The following is a 17,904-nucleotide window of genomic DNA, read 5'->3' on the forward strand; positions in this document are numbered from 1 at the left end:
AAAAATGTCATGAAAAAGTCATAGTATTGTATGTCAAAAAAATCAGAAAAAGTCATAGTATAGTATGTTGAAAAAAGTAACAGTATAGTATCTCATAAAAATGTCATGAAAAAGTCATAGTATTGTATGTAAAAAAAAATCAGAAAAAGTCATAGTATAGTATGTCGTCAAAAATGATTAAAAACGTCATAGTATAGTATGTCATAAAAAATCATTGTATAGTATGTCAAAAAACTGTCATAAAAAGACATAGTATAGTATGTCATCAAAAAGTTATAGTATAGTATGTCAAATAAATATCGTAAAAACTCATAATATAGTATGTCAAAAAAAATTATAAAAAGTCATAGTATAGTATGTCAGAAAACTGTCACAACAAGACATAGTGTAGTATGTCAATAAAAAGTCATAAAAAAAATCATAGTTTAGAAGGTTAAAACAATTGTCTAATGTCTAATAGTATAGTACGTTGTACAAGGCATAAAAAAGTTATAGTAGAATATGTTGAAAAAAAGGCATAGAAGTCGCATGTCATAAAAAGTCATAGTATAGTATTTCGTAAAAGGTCATAACAAATGCTATACTATAGTGGGTCAAAAAAATTGCAAAAAGGTTGCGTTTCCTAAAAAGTTATACTAGAGTATGAAATGTAAAGGTATAGCATAGTATGTCAAATGAAATGTCAAAAAGTCATAGTATACTCTGTCGAGAAAATACCATTAAAGTTGCACGTCATAAAGCGTCAAAGTATGGTACGTCTGTTCTGACCCCGTTTCTATGTGTGTGTGTTGCCTAGCCTGCTACATTAGCGCAGCAGATAGCTAACAGTTTCGCCAAAACAAAGAATGAAGCTTGTGTATCCTTTTGAAACTTTACTCAAGTCCAGAGAGAAAAATGGGTGACAGTTTACTTCACCATGTAATAGCAAGACTGCTAATGCAACATTAACGTTACATAACATTAGGAATCACCACTAGAGGGCACCCTTTCCCTGGATAAACAACCAAACATCACAATGTCAGAACAACTCCTAGTATCGTATGTGTAAAAATGCCAAAAAGCCATAGTATGATGTGATGTAGAAATGCCATAAAACTTGCATGTCGTAAAAAGTTATAGTATAGTATGTCATAAAAAGTTATAGTATGTTGAAAAGAAATGTAAAAAAGTCATAGTATAGTATGTCAAAAAATGTCATAAAATCAGAGTATAGTATATCATAAAAAGTCATAGTATAGTATGTTGGAAAAAGTCATTGTATGGTATGTCAAAAAAAATTGTAAAAAGGTCATAGTATTGTATGTCATCAAACATGTCATAAAAAGTCATAGTATAGTATGTTAAAAATGTAATTGTATATTATGTTGTGAAACATGATTAAAAAAAGTAATGGTATAGTAAGTCGAAAAAAGTCATAGCATTGTGTGTTGAATAAATACCATAAAAAGTTGCATGTCATAAAAAATGTTGGTATAGTATGTAAAAAAATACCATAAAAAGTCATAGTATAGTATGTCAAAAAATATCATAAAAAGTCATAGTATAGTATATCATAAAAAAGTCATAGTATAGTGTTTCGTAAAAATGACATAATTTACTATTCGTTTTTTACATTTCTATTACATACTGTAACATGCATTTTTATTGTTTATTGTATTATTGTATTTGGAGTGTAAAATGTGTAACCTGTAATTAGCAGAATGATAAAGTATAAGTAGCATAACATGGGAAAACTCAGGTGCAGTACACATAGTTTAAAGTGCTACTTACCCAAGTACAGTTGAGTGAATGAACGTTCCTTTTTTGGAGCTGTCTGATCTGTGCTAGATGCTCCGACATCTTAGAATCCGTACAATCCTTCTTCACTGAGTCCACTGGAGATAAAAGTCAAGTCTCAAACGTGTTCCATGTCAGAACACTGATCAACGACTTATTCATTTAAAAACTGATCAATTGATTTTGGGTTGATTAATTGTTATCTAGCTGCACATTTCCACACTCAAACAGCTTAATGTCTGTAGGAAATGCAACATAATTTAAAAAAGAACCCAACTGGTAGGCAACTGCATTTTTATCGGCCAATTAAAGAAAATTATATATATGTCTATATATATAAATACATTTTTTAATATTTAAAAATAAAAACGGACTTTAAACCATGTCACGAGCGTTGGTGTTGCATAGTTTGTCCACCACAGGGCGCTCTACAACATTTATTTTTTGTAATTATGTTTTTGTTCTTTAAGTTTAATTTTATTTTTATACATTTTATTTATCAGAACTTGAATATGTTTTGATGTTCCTAATATATGTTGAGACAATAAAACTAATTACTATCATATTATTTTAGTGAGAACCCATAAACAACTACAAATAGTTCATGTTAATGAAATCTGTTTATGTTTTGCTAGTTCTTTCTAGATTTTTTTTAAAAATACACTGTATATTGGCTGATATATATGCATATCAGATTTTTAAATAACCAAATATTTGTGTCGGTATCGGCCTTAAAAATCCTTTTTTGGTCGGGCTCTAATTCAAAATAAAGAAAAATAAATACAACAAAACAAAATAATAAATCATTGAAAAGAAGTTGTAAGTGAAAACAGAACCCGCCGGAGGTTGACAGATCACACGTTATCATATGTAAAACAACATGTTAAGAGATACACACACATTCACACACACAGACAGCCAACATGTGTGTGTGTGTGTGTGTGTGTGTGTGTGTGTTGACATGTGGGCCCTCATTGCTGACGGTGAGCAGATGTTCCCAACTCATCCATCTACTGGAACGAGGAGCAGACTGAAGAGGAAGATAACAAGAGAAGGAACAAGCAAAATAAAGAAGTGTTGTTCGGAGAGAAATCCTCCTCTAATACCTTATCGTGTGAAACATATTTTGACTGATACCTGACACACACACACAGACACAGACACACACACGGTTATACTCAGGAAAGATCCACCGAGTCGTGATTTAATAAGAAAAAAAAGGTTAAAACAAACCAAAGTGAATTGGCTCAACAATCTCACCTGAAGGTCCAGAGAGCCGCCGTTCTGGAGCTTCTCATCACATTACTTGATCTTCTTACTCACGTTGTAGTTGAACTGCAGACATTACAACACACTGTACACACACTTTATGGCTGTAGCTTGTTTACAGTAATTAAACATGTGTGTGTGTATTTGTCAATTACTGTATGTAAGTGTGCTTGTGTCTGCGTGTCAGGTACATTTGTAATTTTAAAGATATAACATTTGTCTTTTCTGCATTTAAACGTATAAAAATGACCAGACCTATGTTATATGTTTTGTTGAGTTGTGTACATTATCCCAAATGTTTCCAACAATGTTCAATCTCTCAAATCTGTCACTGTAGTCAAGGTAACGGTTTGTTGCATTTGGTCGCCTGATGGCATCATACCCACTTTGTGCATGTCTGTTTCAAATTGACTCATTATCCAGCTTTAAGCCACATTTTGACAATACACATTTTAGACCTTGGTGGGGTTTTAACTCTATATTTTAACCGGATGAAGGATTTCAGTCATCGGATATCTTGTTTTCAGACAAACAAGCTGAAAAAGCTCACCTCGCGTCTGCTCAGCTGATGAGCAGAACAGCATTGGAGAATGAAGTATTTGTAACCGTTGTCAGCGGTTTTAGTCCGCCGTGACCTCTGAGAAGGAGACCTCTCTCCAGGTTGAAGCTTCCTGAACAAGGAACACTGAAGGACTCCTAAAGGGGACAATCTGACTGCAATGACGCCAATGGTGGTAAAAACTCCCATGAGCCCACGCTACTTTCCAACGTCATCAAACTCCATCTTTGGTCATTGTTTTGATGGAGTGTCCCGCCGACATCTTCTCGTCTTCAGCGTTCACACTGATATCTAAACAGATGTGCTCACCTGGAATATGACAACAAAAAAGCAGAAGATGATACAAAAACAAAACCCATTAAGCTACATATTAACAAACACATTGCGTTAATAATCAGGTCTATCAACATGGGGACATACGTCAAAAACAGGACATCTCACACACACACAAGAACATTTTTACCCGCGGTCAAATTAACAGCAGACAGATTTTCTCACAGTGAAACCTTCCAACATGTTTCCAATTTAAAGGGAAAAAAAACCTCCACAGTTTCATGTCTAATTGGTTTTGAAAGTGTGACCTCTCGTCTGCTTAATATTTTCCCTCCTGACAGGAAATTCCACCCAAAAGCAAACCATTACAACCATTAAACACACACACACACGCACGCACACACACATACACACACACGCACAAACGAATAGTGGTAGAACCAGCGCACTTAACTGATGCCTGACTTACGCTCTTATTGTTGATGCCGTGTTATCGGTTTTTCTTTATTTCTTCTTTTAACTGTCACAGTTGATAAAAACAATCAGACCTCCCAGCAGTCAGAGAGGAAGACGTTTTCATTCTTTACTTTAGTATTCCCATTTTGGAAGAATTTCTACTTTCCCTTCATCCCTGCAAGTATTTCAGTAAGGAAAACTTTATTTGTTTTTTTTCCTTTTAACAGCTGATGTTACTTTTTAGATCCAACATGGACTCACTTTACCTTTTATAGTAATTCTAAATCGACCAATGTTGTTGTAAAGTTGGTATTTTTATTCTATTCTTATTTTAGTTTTACATACCTCTTTATTATTTATTATACTTTCTATTTATCTGTATTTTTCGGGCACAAAGTGTGAATAAAACACAGTGTCTCTTTTAAAAGATTATCTTTTGAGGCATTTTTAGGCCTTTATTGACAGGACAGTTGAAGAAATGAAAGGAGAGAGAAAAAGGGGAAGGGACGCAGATCAGAGTCGAACCTGGGCCTGCTGCGCGAGGAGTAAACCTCTATTTACGGGCGCCCACTCCGCCAACTGTGCTATCCGGGCGCCCGTCATGTCACTCTTAACTAGACTAAAGTCTTACCGAATCTTTAATCAACAAAGTCGACTTCAATGAATTCTGCGTGTTTTTACAGAACTGAGTGTAGAGAAGAAGGTCATCTTTTAATTGAAATCTGAAAACTGAAAGCATCATTCTGCAAATTGTTAAAAAGTTCATTATTTCAACATTTAAAACTCATCCTATAATGAGTAGCCTTCATTTTTAAACAGTAAAAGGTTTTCCTAAAATGTAATTTTTGTTAGTGGTTCCCAGAAACCTTCTGTAGTTCCATTGTTTAAAATCTGATTACGTTCAACATCCCAGCTGTCAGATCTCAGTCCTGTTATCCAAATTTGTTTTTGTTTTACTGCTTCAACCTGGTTGAAGTGTTTCTTAGTCACATAATCTGTGAACATGTTTGACATTGTTTTAGGTGGAGGTTATGAATCAGCCAATCGTGGGGTTTCCCTTCTTCTTGCACTGTTATGACTTTTCTCATAACAGTTAAAAACATTGCTTTTCTCTTGAGTCTTGTTCCTCAGTCAGAAGTGTGTTTTTCTTCTCCTTCACAATAACTGTTTCTAATTAAAACTACCGCGTCCATAATCTCATTACATGTAATCTAATCTGGATTCATTCACGTTTGTGTTTGTCTGACAAAAACAAAAAAAACGAAGAAAAGAACAAGACGTGAACCTTTTGGTTGTGTGATCATTTGTTTGGACTCAGGATTTGGATCCGGTTCCCACGGTAAAAAAAGACCTGTGATTGATGTTTGAAAGCTCTGACTGTGTTTGTTTTGGGGAATTTGTCGAATCCTCGCAGGAATAATCTCTGAAATCAACTGCAAAGTGGAGAGTCCAGTTTGTGTTTGCAGACTGACGGAGCTGAGGTCAAGGCGGGGCTGTGTGTATCTGTGTGTATGTGTGTTTCTATGTATGTGTGTGTGTGTTACAGATTATTAGCAGTAAGTAGAGGCAGCTGTTGATCGGCCACTAAACTTGCAGTGTGGCAGTTTATGAAAAGCTACTGGCTGAGCTCGAAAGACATTTGAGTGAAAATCTCAGGTGAATTGAAGCCACACCCCTTTTCTAAATGCTCCAATCACAATTGAGTAATTTTTTATTGAATTAGGTTTAGAACAGAATAATGCCTGCCTTGACATTTTATGTGTAAAATGTTGTTTATCTGAAGTCACAGGTTTCTCTAAGCACCTTACCCTATCACCAGATGAAATGTTACATAATGTACAGTATGAGTTAATAACCAGCTGTGTTTTTTTATTGAAAGGTGGACTTTTTCTCAATGCTTTCAATTTAACTGGTGAAAATCCTTCATCATTTTTTAAATCAAATTATTGAAGGTTGTTTTTCTTTGCAAACATCAAAATGATCATCAGTGGTTCTTACCATATCATCTGGAAAGTGTTTTGGATAAAGAAAAATAAAACCTCAGAGAGAATTATTGATAAGCATCAAAACTGTATTTCAGCTTTATTTCCTATGGAACAATGTCATTTGGGTTTTTGATTTCATTTTGTCATTCATTTAAAAAAAAAAACAGGAGGGGGTGGGAAGGAGTCAGAGAAATCATGCAAACAGGATTGTGTCAAAATGGATTCATGAGTGTTTCTTTTAGGCATGACTTCTGTTGGTCATATTACAGAAGAAATGCTAATCATCATCAGAAGGTCAGAGCAAGATTCAGTTTGCATTCAGCTGATCCGAGAGGTTGATTTCATCTATTAATGTCGTTTCACCATTTCTTATTAATATGTGACATTGAAGTTGGGTTTGGGGATTTAATTTGTCATTTTTATAGTATAGATTACAGTTAACAGATTTATTTGGATGGAGGATTGGAGTTAAAATGATAAGTTTTAAACCCAAATTCCTTCAATCTACTTTCTACAGTACAGAGAAAACTAAAGATAAGTATTACATTATTAAACATTTTCTTTTAACAAACGCCACTCTAGTTTGTAGGAATATCAAAACATTTCATCAGGTGTTTTTGGCCGGTAATGTAGGGTGTTTTTGTTTGAAATAAATGGCAGCTGAAGGACTTTTTGTCCCTCTTCAGTTGTTCTTGAAGGCAATCCTCTGGATCCCGGGATCTGGACAGAAAGTGGATCTGCTCAGACCTCTGGTTCGTATTCACATTTGCGTTTTAGTCAAATTTATTTCCCCTCAGTCCCATTGATCCATCATATAAAAATCCCATAGTTTGCATTTTTCTATATATACAGCATTGGATCAATCTGCATTCTGAATAAAGAGATGTCTCACTCGGGTGCAGAACAGTCTTTACTTTTAATAACAACTCAAAAGGCTGAAGGCTTTGCAAACACCCAATCATAAAAGTAGATCAACACAGGGAGAGCAGACAAAAGCTGCTTTTCTATTGCATGGTACAGTTTAACTCAAATCACTCTTTTTTTTGGTATTCCTTTAGTAAAATTTCTTAATATTACCTGGTAATTATTTTGGTTTCACCTTAGTTGAGGTTCCATGCGAGCTGAGCAGATACTGTAGGGTGGAGTTTAAACTCTGCAGACCACTGATTGGTCTGTTGAGAGAAAAATCACTGACGCAACGGGGTGCCTCCTACACAAGCACCGTTATATTTAAATAGCCACAATGCCGTCAATAGCAACTGCAATTGTTTAATTTATGACATGGTAGCCCACAAAACTATGCTGTGCACTACGCTGTACACAACGTTTCCCATGAAAGGATTCAGTGCGTGGCAAATAGAAAGATAATCCCACTGCAGTTTCATGTGGCTCAAACAGCTGACAATACCGCCTACACCGAGAGGGTACTATCTGCCGTGGAAACAACAAGGGTATCGGTACCAGAAAAGTAAGTTGAGTCAAGCAGTGCTGTACCATACAGTCGAAACCCTGGTACTGACCGGGCTTACTCTAAAGACCAAAGACTACCCTCCAAATATGGGCTAAAAGCGGCAGACTGCAGCTAAATCTCAGCACCCCTAATACAAATCCAGCAGCCACATATTAGCCAGATTTATTACTTGTTTGACTTAGCTCACATCAAGAACTGGTTTGCTGACATTTAGCTGCAATCGGCCTGAATTGTGGTGCTCCTGTTCAGCACGGCTCTTTAAAGTCTTTAGAGATTTCCCAAGTCTGCAGGTTGCAGTTGCAATAAATACATAAATAAAAGATTGCTCCTGACTCCTTGTCAATGATTAAAGCTGCTCATGAACTCTTAAAGACGTTCCTGTAATTGAAGTAAAACGTGTTTCCCCTGCAGTGTAACATCTCTTTGAGTTTTTGGTTTGGACTGTAGATTTACATCCACGAGGTTCAACACGTTGTTGGTCTTTGGGAAGAGAAGTTACAGATTATTATCATAATTAAAGCTTTTGTAACTATTAGGCACAAAAAAAACAGTTTGGAATTCATGTAATAACTGTGCTTTTACCCTCACTTATTTTCATACAAAGTGTATCGTAATGACACAAGGTCTATTTACACGTCTGAGATTGCTTGTGAATGGATTTACACTTGCATTGTGTAGCAAATACACTCTATGAGACAAACCAATATTAGGAGAGATGACAAAGTATTTTTCAGACTAGAAATATTTTCCCTTTTTGGATTTGATACCTCAGAAAATCAGATGTCCTCTTAATACTCATCTGAAAAAAAAAAAAAAGAAGATGAGAAAAAACTAACATTGGCCCAAATACATTTTAAAACACATGCTGTGTCAACTTCATATTCAACACATTTCCTTATAAACTGTGGGATTATTTCTATAAGAAATTACGTCCATTATCTCTTCAGTATTTCCCTCATTTCTCTGCTATCTTTACATTGCCAACATCAAAAGTTAAATAATCAACATTTTCAAACAAAAGTGCCTGAAGCATGATATGACCAAGAAGATAAATATAATTTATGTATGTTTTGTCCTTTTTTCTTTTGGTATTTTTATTATTATAATTTTTTTACAATACATACTCCATGTCATTTTATTTTGTTCATTTTGTGATGAAGAACGTCCTCGAACGTTTGTGTTGTTGCTCATTGTGCATTTGTCAGTCAGTTTGCTTTGGTCACGGCCTCCTTTGGCATCGCTGTTGCAAAAAAGAAAAGAAAAAACCGAGAAGTAAAGCTACAGACAATCCGTCTGAATTTTTTGGTATTTCTTTTTTTTGTCCCGGTTTCAAGAAAGAGTTTTCTTTGGTGGGAAACCTGACAGGATTCCCAAAAAGTCTCCAATAAATATCCTCGTCCAAAAACGTAAAGTTCGTTAGTCCGACTGCTTTGTCTAAAAGTTCTTCTTCTCTGCTGGATGACAGAAAGGATCTTTGGTTTGGTTGAATCAGGGTTCCCTCCAACAGGATGTGATCCCAACAAGACAGCTAAATCTGAAAACGCTCTCAATGAACAACGTCCATTTTTGTTTCCCTAAAGATCTCCGTCCACACTGAAACGCCAGGACAACAGAAAATGTTTCAATAATAAGTTTCAATACAGACCATTTTATAATTTAGTTGTTTGCATTTACACATTTTTTGTTTGTACTGTCAACCAAACAAGTATAAAATAGAGAATACCACAATGAAAATACTCTACAAGTCAAATTCTTGCATCAACCCTTACTGATTTAAAAGTATATATCACCAAACGTAGTTAAAATACTTAAAGTACTTAAAATAAAACTATGTATTGTGCAAAGTATTCTGCTGTTAGTGTGTTCCTAATAAATCTGATGTTTCTGGATTAATATTCCTGCTGCATTTATGTCTATGTTGCATTTTACTGCTGTAAATGTTTGTTTGTGCTCATTTTAACCCCTTCATATACTGTTGGGAAGTTTATTTACAGCTATGCATCATATTCTATTAGATTATCTTATATTTGTAGCGTCTCCGTCCTGTGAGAACCACGTATCTCTAAAAAGTTTTAAGTTTCCATGGTTTCAGAAAATCAGCCCTGTTTTCAGCTTTGTGACGATGCATTTTCCAGCTGATCCAAGAGGCTTTTATAGACTTTATTTAGCTTAGGAACTAGGAGAATTTTCTCAACCCATAAAGGAACACTTCATCCTTTAGTTCATCACAAACATTCAACATTAACACATTTGTGGAGATACGTGGTTTTCACTGGACAGGAAGGGGGTGGAAAACTGTCATCTGAAAATAATCTAAAACTGTGAGACAAAAATAGTGAAGTACAAGTACAATATTTATCTCTGACATGTAGGGAAGTATAAGAATGAAGTAGCAGAAAATGGAAATACTCAAGTAAAATACAAGTATCAAGTCAAGTACCTTGAATGTGTTCTTAAGTAAAGTACTAGAGAAAATATACTTATATACATTCTAGCACTGGTTACCGCTCAGTGAAGTGAATCTCCACATACAGCTGTTTAGATCCCACAAACCCCCCACTGTCTATATGTTGGGAACTCATTAACTATAGATATTGATCAAGGCCTCTAGTTTCACTGTGAGCTTTCTGGTTTCACTATGTTATATTGGGCCGGGAAATAAAATCAATGAATCGATGCATAAAAACAATGCAGATTTTATTCCTATATACTTGCCTCGGGCCTACTGTATAACTATTTATGTTGGTTTAATTTCTTATGTCAGTCAGCCTGGTGAAGACAGTGTCTTCCTGTTGAACTCTTTCTGGGACAGTGACGGCAAAATGGAGGTCTGAGTTGTAACTTTCAGGTGAGAAAAGCCCAGGCTTTGTGTGAACGGAGAGCCAAATCAAAAAGAAAAATAAGCTTTTCCATATTTAGCTGACTTAATGTGGATGTGGTCTCAGTCGGGACACAGTCGGTGGGGGGGGGGGGGTTAATCCACCTCAATGGACTCGCTGCTCTCATTCACCGGTTTACACTCGTTGGGAAGTCGCTGGTGGCGGCTGAGCTGAGTGGCCTGTGTGAAGCTGCGGTCACAACGCTCACACCTGACACACACATACACACACACACACACACACACATACATACAGAAAGAGAAACACAAAAAGATAGATAGATTAGTTTAAGCATGTAGAAAAGGTCTGAAAAATACAACAATTTTGAAGACAGAGACATTAAACAGCAGTAACACACAGACACAAACTTCCCATCTGTCAACACATATGAGCACGCACGTACGCACGCACAAACACACACACACACACACACCCACACACCCACACACACACACTTCCCTGTTAACTTAAATATCCAGTCACAGTATAAAGTGTGTGTGAGGCAGAGCAGCACGCTGTAATTGTTGCCCTGATCTTCACAACCTGAGTGACAAATTACACACGCACACGGTCAACCTGTCGATAATCTATCTAGTGGGCTGGGGAGGGTATTCCCATCTCTCTCTCTCTCTCACACACACACACACACACATACACACACACACACAAACACACACACACACAAACACACACACAGAGAGAGAGAACAGACATGTCCAGGCCTGATAAAGCAGCGTCACTGTCACTTTCAATAGAAAGAGAAGAGAGAGGGAGCTTTTAGTCAGACCTGGAGGGAGATTATGGGGCAGTTAAATGTATATAAATGTGTGTGTGTGGGGGTGGGGGCTTCAAAGAGAAAGCTGTATTGAGGTATTGGACTTAGCAGCCCTGAAACAAGACTAATATGCCGTTAGACAGATAGGAGGAGGGGGAGCGAGGGAGGGAGGACGGTGTTCATTAGATAAGGTAGCAGAGACACATTTTTTGTATTTGGGGCCTTTTAAGCCATTCTAATGAACCCAAACATATTCAGTACACAAACTAGATGCAGTGTGTCCTCTATGTTGATTTTGTATTGGCGGCCCACCATGGCAAGATTTCTGCCACCACGGCATCAGAAACAGGGCACGATGTAGTCACGGTTGCCTTTTAAAATATTCTGCCAACATAATGCATTGGCTGCCGCTCACATTGCAATTTAACAACAAGTAGAACTACTCAGAGGTTATTGGGCCCGTCCAGTTTAACTCCACAAACTGCTGTTCATTGTCAAAACGTTCGCTTTCTTCTGAGTCGACTATGAAACGAACAGCTCCACCAAAAACATCACAGCGGTGGGTCGTGCTAATTGGACGACGTTCAACTTGTCAGTTCTGTCAGCTCATTGTCCTGATATCAAACATCTGGAAACATTACAATGGTAAGTGAGACAGTGTAATTGTACAAAAGGTTGTCTATAAGCGTGATTGTAAAACCGAAAGCATGCACGCGCGCCACTCCACGGAAAAGGGAGAGAAAGAAAAAGTAGACTGCTGTTGTCTGGAGGATAACTAGCCTGTTGAGATCATTTGTGTGCGTCCATGAGAACTGTAAGTCGTATAACTTATGTTGTCAGTTCATTTAACCTGTTATTGTATTAGTGTATAGTTCTTGCAAATTTAAATTTGGTTAACTTGTGATTTTCATTGTTTGTATTCTTTACCAAAATAAATTTTACGTGGCTTTTGATTCATGATTCACGTTTGTATTTTAGGTGCCTTATTTACAGGCTGAGGTAGTTACACTGCATTAAGATAATTTAATTAATAGTGGGTTTATTGTTATTTACTATACAATTCCTATGCATTGTGTATGGTAGCCTTTACAATATTATTTTTTTCTTCGCAGAACCACACACACAACCCTGTTTATACTGTTGCTTGATGGCATCAAAAGAGAGAAGTTGTCTCCGTCTGTGTTTTAACAGATACACCTGGGGCAAAGTTGGAAACCAGGATGAGCTACAGTGAAGTTTAAAATACACACCTAATCTAGCCCTGCCCAACAGTAATATACTATAAATTGAAAATGTCTTTAAACGTAGTCATTTGGGTTTTGGTTTCCCTATGAAGAATTTCTGGTAAAAGTCACGTTGTAGACCTGTTATAGATGTGCCCTATAGTTCCTCAAAAAGTACAGTTCAATCACAACTGAAGATATGCCTCATTGTGTGTGAATAGAGGTGAATAAATACATTGTGTTGCAGCAAGTGTTCCGTTTCGTTCGCAAAACATTTGGCGGTGGGGCGCGGGGCCAGGGGAGTGGGGGTGTTTTTAGTGAATGTTACAACCTTGCATGAATGCTTCTGATCAAAAAGATGAGTATTTTTTACATGACAGAAAGGTATTGCAGTTTTTTAGTCAGTGTATTTGAACCTTTGCGTGAGGCATCCTACAGACTACAGACAGCAGTATTTAGGAAGAAGACTTTTAGCAGATGGATCTTCCATTTCTCATTTTCGAAATTTTCTTACAGTGCAGGACAGACAAAGCAGAACCCTGACCAAACTGAACTGCTCTGCCCTCAGGGTGGACGTTCCTGCTCTAATTCGTCTGTAAATGTACAAAACCACAACAACTACCGACATCAAAGCTCCTCTGAAGCTCCTCTGTCACAGCGACTTATCCACCAGTACAGGCACAAAGACAGTTCTCCTGCAGAACAAAGAGCGTTGCTGAAAACAAGGCAGCTGCAGTCCGCTGGCTATCGACCAGCTGCCTGTTACCGTTGCCTCCTTCTTCTTTTCTCACCAGGGAAAAATAACGTTGAGCAGTTTTGTCCTGACAAAATGACAGAGGCAGCTTTAATCACTTTCCCCTAAAGGATCAGTGAAGCTTCAGCTCACCTCTTATCTAAATCCATTTTATGAAATGGGACAGAATGGGACAGAATGGGACAGAATGGGACGTAAACAAGTACAAATTGTTTTAAGTTACAGATTGATAGGTCCAATGGGACAAGAAACAGGTAAAGAGACAATTACAAGATGTCTCCATTAATAGCATTGCTTAAATTTACTGTTGGAGCATCCAGTCAGCAGTTTAAAGAAAACTCAATCATGAAAAAACACACAAACAAAGAGTTTTCTTGATAATATAGTGATAAAAATCAAAGCCGTTCTTGATTTGTAGTACGCTGCTAAAAACATGTGAATGAAGCTTCATGAGAACACAGTGATAAAACGTACAGCAGTTTGCCAAGAAGTTGGCAAATGTGTCGCAGCTCAGGGTTGATGTTTAGGAACTCAACCGTGAACTGAGATCAGCCAGGGAACATTTGGGATACTGTACTCTGATGGAAAATAATGTTAAATTAAGTTTTGAACAAAATGAGATCTCTTACTGACTACCAGACTTAAAATATAGCTGGACAGAGCATGAAAGGTCACAACAAAACCCTGACCTAAACCAAAGAAAAGAAAAGAAAGCAAAAAACAAACCAAGAGCATCTCATTACATGTCTTACTTTTGCTTCCTTTAGTCCTCAGGAGGATACTTAAAGTTGGAACTGAGTAGAATACAGTGGAACAATAGAACAGCAGCAGCTGTTTGACAGGCTCCACAGTCCAGCGAGTAGGACTGCTGAAAAGCTGCCGACCACACAGAATCCCTGCCTCTGTCTCCTCAACGGGGAAAATAAAGTTGAGCATTTTCCTTCTGACAAAGTGACAGTGGCAGCTTTAATCTATTTGCAGCACCGTCCGAAAGGAGATAAGTCCCAGAGGCCATCGATCTGCTAAAGATTTCTGACGCCCGTCCATGATTGTCTTTGTCCCGCTCTGCCTCCACCGAGACTCTGAAGTGCTGATGAAAAGGTTCGGGGGTTTCCTCCGATTGCTTATTAAGAACGCTGATTTGCTTTAACCGGATTTTTCGCCGCTGCTTGTCGTTTCACTTTTTACACCGTGATCTCTTGTTCCTCTAAGCTCTTTCTCCCTCTCGTTTTCGCACTCTTTCTTTTCGCCCTTTCGCTCTCCACATCAATGACAAGTTTGGATATCTCTGATTGCTTATTAGGACATTCATTTGTTTCCCCCTTCTTTCCCGTGATACCTATCCTTTAGATTTCCCACAACTCAAACCCCTTATTTAGCGTTCTTCACTTTTTTTTTATACCTCTTACTCTTTCCCCTCTGTCGCCCTCCTGCCCTCTCCCTGAATGATGACCTCTCAGTCCACAGGGGGAATCTTTATTGTCCTCCACCCCCTGACAAAATGACAGTGTGACAACAGCAGATTCAGAAACTCCTAATTGCAGTGTGGACTGCCCTCTAATTATATTAGTCTCCACTGAGTTAAAAAAAAATGGAAATGAGCAGTCTCAGTGTGTAGAGATTCATTACCAGACGGCCAACTGCTGTGATCGAGCTTCTTCTGTATTTACTCTGAACGTTAAGTGCATTTTCACTTATGTTCTGATTCACAGCGATTCACAATGAGCAAAACACAAGAACAAGGGGAGATAGTCCTTGATGGCCAACATCACAGGAAGTCATTCAAATGGGACATCAAAGGTCAAAGGTCACAGAAGACATGACAGCAGATGTAACAAAATAGTGACATGTCCACTGAGGGATCATGACGAAACAAGGTTTAGACTTTTTAGGGGCCCCAGGAAGACAAAATGATACCCCTACCCTCACCTTTTCTGCATTGCGGAACCAAAATGTCTAGAAAAATTGAACTAGTTTTGGTCTAAAGATGGGACATTATTCACTTCAGTTGTAGCATGCAAGCATTGCAAGCACAGTTGTAGCGGGAAGATAAAAATCCGAGAACTGAACATTGTCGGACGAAAAAAAGTCTAAAATATTTAAGTTCTTTGAAAGAGATTATCACCATCAATTTGGTGGCCAAGGCGATGCAGAAACATCTGACCCTGCCTCTGGAAGGACCAGACAAGCACAGGATCTGACCGAGTAAACGACTGCGGTCAAGCTAGCTATCTCTCATATTTCTTGCGTCTCTGTCAAACCAGCTCCTGCTAGAGCTGGAGTGTACCCGTATTCGGACCTTTATGGTACATGCATGGAAACAGCCCAGGATATGACTATATCCGCTTTTGAAAATAAGATGTTAACACAAGAGTATATACAAAATACATATATGGAAATCATATTGATTAGATTATATTCACAGGAAGTATAAAACATTACCCTTGTCCCTTATATATAAGAGACTCTACTAAAGTGTGAGGTAAATTAATTTTTTCTTTGATTTTAGCTTGCTGGGGGGAAAATCTAGACTGACTGATACATTTTAATTAAGAACAACTCTGAATACAGACAGACCTTGAAATAGTCTTGGGGTGTTAACTCTTACCTAAATGAGTCAGTTCTACAACATAGTTTAAAGTGAGGGTGTGCTGGTTGTATTCAAATCCATCAAAACAAATTACGTGTTTTTTTAATTAAAACATGTTTTAGTTTTTTTGAGGAAAAGTGACATTCCAAGAAGCTAGGATGCCAGCAGGTGATCACTAGGGTGTCAGGAAGCAGTAATGAGGATGTCAATAGGTGGTTAGGAGGATGTCAGTAGTTGTTAGCTGGGTGTAATATTTAAGTGAAACTGGTTAGCCCAGCTGGAGCCGGGAAGGAGCAGAGGGTTTGGTGGGTTGGATGGGTGGGGGGTACTCACTGTTACTTACTTGAACGGCTTCTCCCCGGTGTGCGTGCGGATGTGGTTGTTGAGCGTTGTGGCACCAGCAAACGCGCGGCCGCAGTAGCCACATTTGAAGGGTCGGTCACTCGAGTGCGTCACCACGTGGTTCCTCAAATCTGATGGCTGGGAGAAGGACTGGGAGCAGTGGCCACACTGGTATGGTCTGAGAGAAAGAAAAGAGAGACATGGGTGAAGATAAGAGGGAGGGATTTTGTGTGTGTGTGTGTGTGTGTGTGTGTGTGTGTGTGTGTGTGTGTGTGTGTGTGTGTGTGTGTGTGTGTGTGTGTGTGTGTGTGTGTGTGTGTGTGTGTGTGTGTGTAAGTCTTGGCGCTTTCCGGGTCTTGAAGTTGACAGTTGGTGTTATAATCAAAGGCACCTTTGCTCAAAGATAATTTGCATATTGTGGTTTTATAATTATATCTCTAGGGTACGTTGTAATATCACTACCAGCTCTGTTTTTTCAGTTCTTGGTTATTTTTTGAATCCTGTCATTCTTTAAAATTTAGGTTTGTGAATTTGTGATTACCTTTTATTGCCTGATTTAATGAAAAGATGATTAAGCACAATATTAGTTATGCAACAAAAACAGTTTTTCTTTGGAACATAACTGAGAACTACTAAATGCTTAATCTATATGTGGTAATATGTTGGTAAATATAAAGATGGGTCATTTCAATGGTATGACAAGGAAATTGTTCATTCCTGCTACTTCGTAGCGATGGCACTTGGTAGATCTTGGTAGAATATTTATACTCTCCAAATGCTGTGGTTCTGTTTCTCCAACTTTTGTCAGTAGGTATTTAGTTGGTTAGTTAGTTAATAGTTTCTCTTTAAATTTTTCACTTTCAAAATCGTGGGTGTCAGGATAGCGAGTGCCTGATGTTGTACAGATGTTTAAAGCTCCAGAGACAAACATGTGATTTTCTGCTTCAAATGTTGATTTTACAGATAAATAAGACAATGAATGAATGACACCACTATCACTCCAGTGGTGGAAGAAGTATTCAGATCTTAGTTTAAGATAGAAGTAGCAATACTACAGTGTAAAAACACTACTACAGAAAACCCCTAAACACACAGAAGGACTGACAAACACAAATTAAAACACAGAAACAAATCAAATCAATGTCAAATCAAACAAAAAGAGAAGAGGCAAGTAACCACAATGTAAGGACTGTAAATACAGAGACACACAGACAATCAAACAGACAGACAGACAGACACACACAGGGCGGGGGGAGTCGGACACTGCTTCGGTAACCATGGCAGCATGACCCTCATCAACAATGCAGGCCAAGATCACGACTGAACCATTTATCACTGTGTGTGTGTGTGTGTGTGTGTGTGTGTGTGTGTGTTACGTGTGTGTGTGTTACGTGTGTGTGTGGTTAGAGACAGTAACAGAACAAGAAAAGAAGACAGAGATAGATATAAAGAGATTGTGTGGTGTGTGTGAGTGTTCGTGTGTGTGTGTGTGTGTGTGTGTGTGTGTGTGTGTGTGTGTGTGTGTGTTAGGCCCATACGGGAGCTCACAGTG

The 17,904-nt window shown here is 37.9% G+C and overlaps 1 protein-coding gene across 1 annotated transcript in view; it reads right to left on the reverse strand.

The window, feature by feature from the left end:
• Positions 1-8,895: 8,895 nt before the first annotated feature.
• prdm6 (PR domain containing 6) overlaps positions 8,896-17,904 on the reverse strand; it is a 90,361-nt gene continuing 81,352 nt past the window's right edge. The window contains exons 7-8 of the mRNA XM_034871184.1: positions 16,354-16,530; positions 8,896-10,878 (exon numbers count right to left, since the gene is read on the reverse strand). Coding sequence (XP_034727075.1) covers positions 10,764-10,878; positions 16,354-16,530 — 292 coding nt within the window. The 3' untranslated portion in view covers positions 8,896-10,763. The remainder of the gene's footprint in view (positions 10,879-16,353; positions 16,531-17,904) is intronic.

Source organism: Etheostoma cragini, chromosome 5 (genome assembly GCF_013103735.1).
Source record: "Etheostoma cragini isolate CJK2018 chromosome 5, CSU_Ecrag_1.0, whole genome shotgun sequence".
Lineage (NCBI taxonomy): Eukaryota > Metazoa > Chordata > Actinopteri > Perciformes > Percidae > Etheostoma > Etheostoma cragini.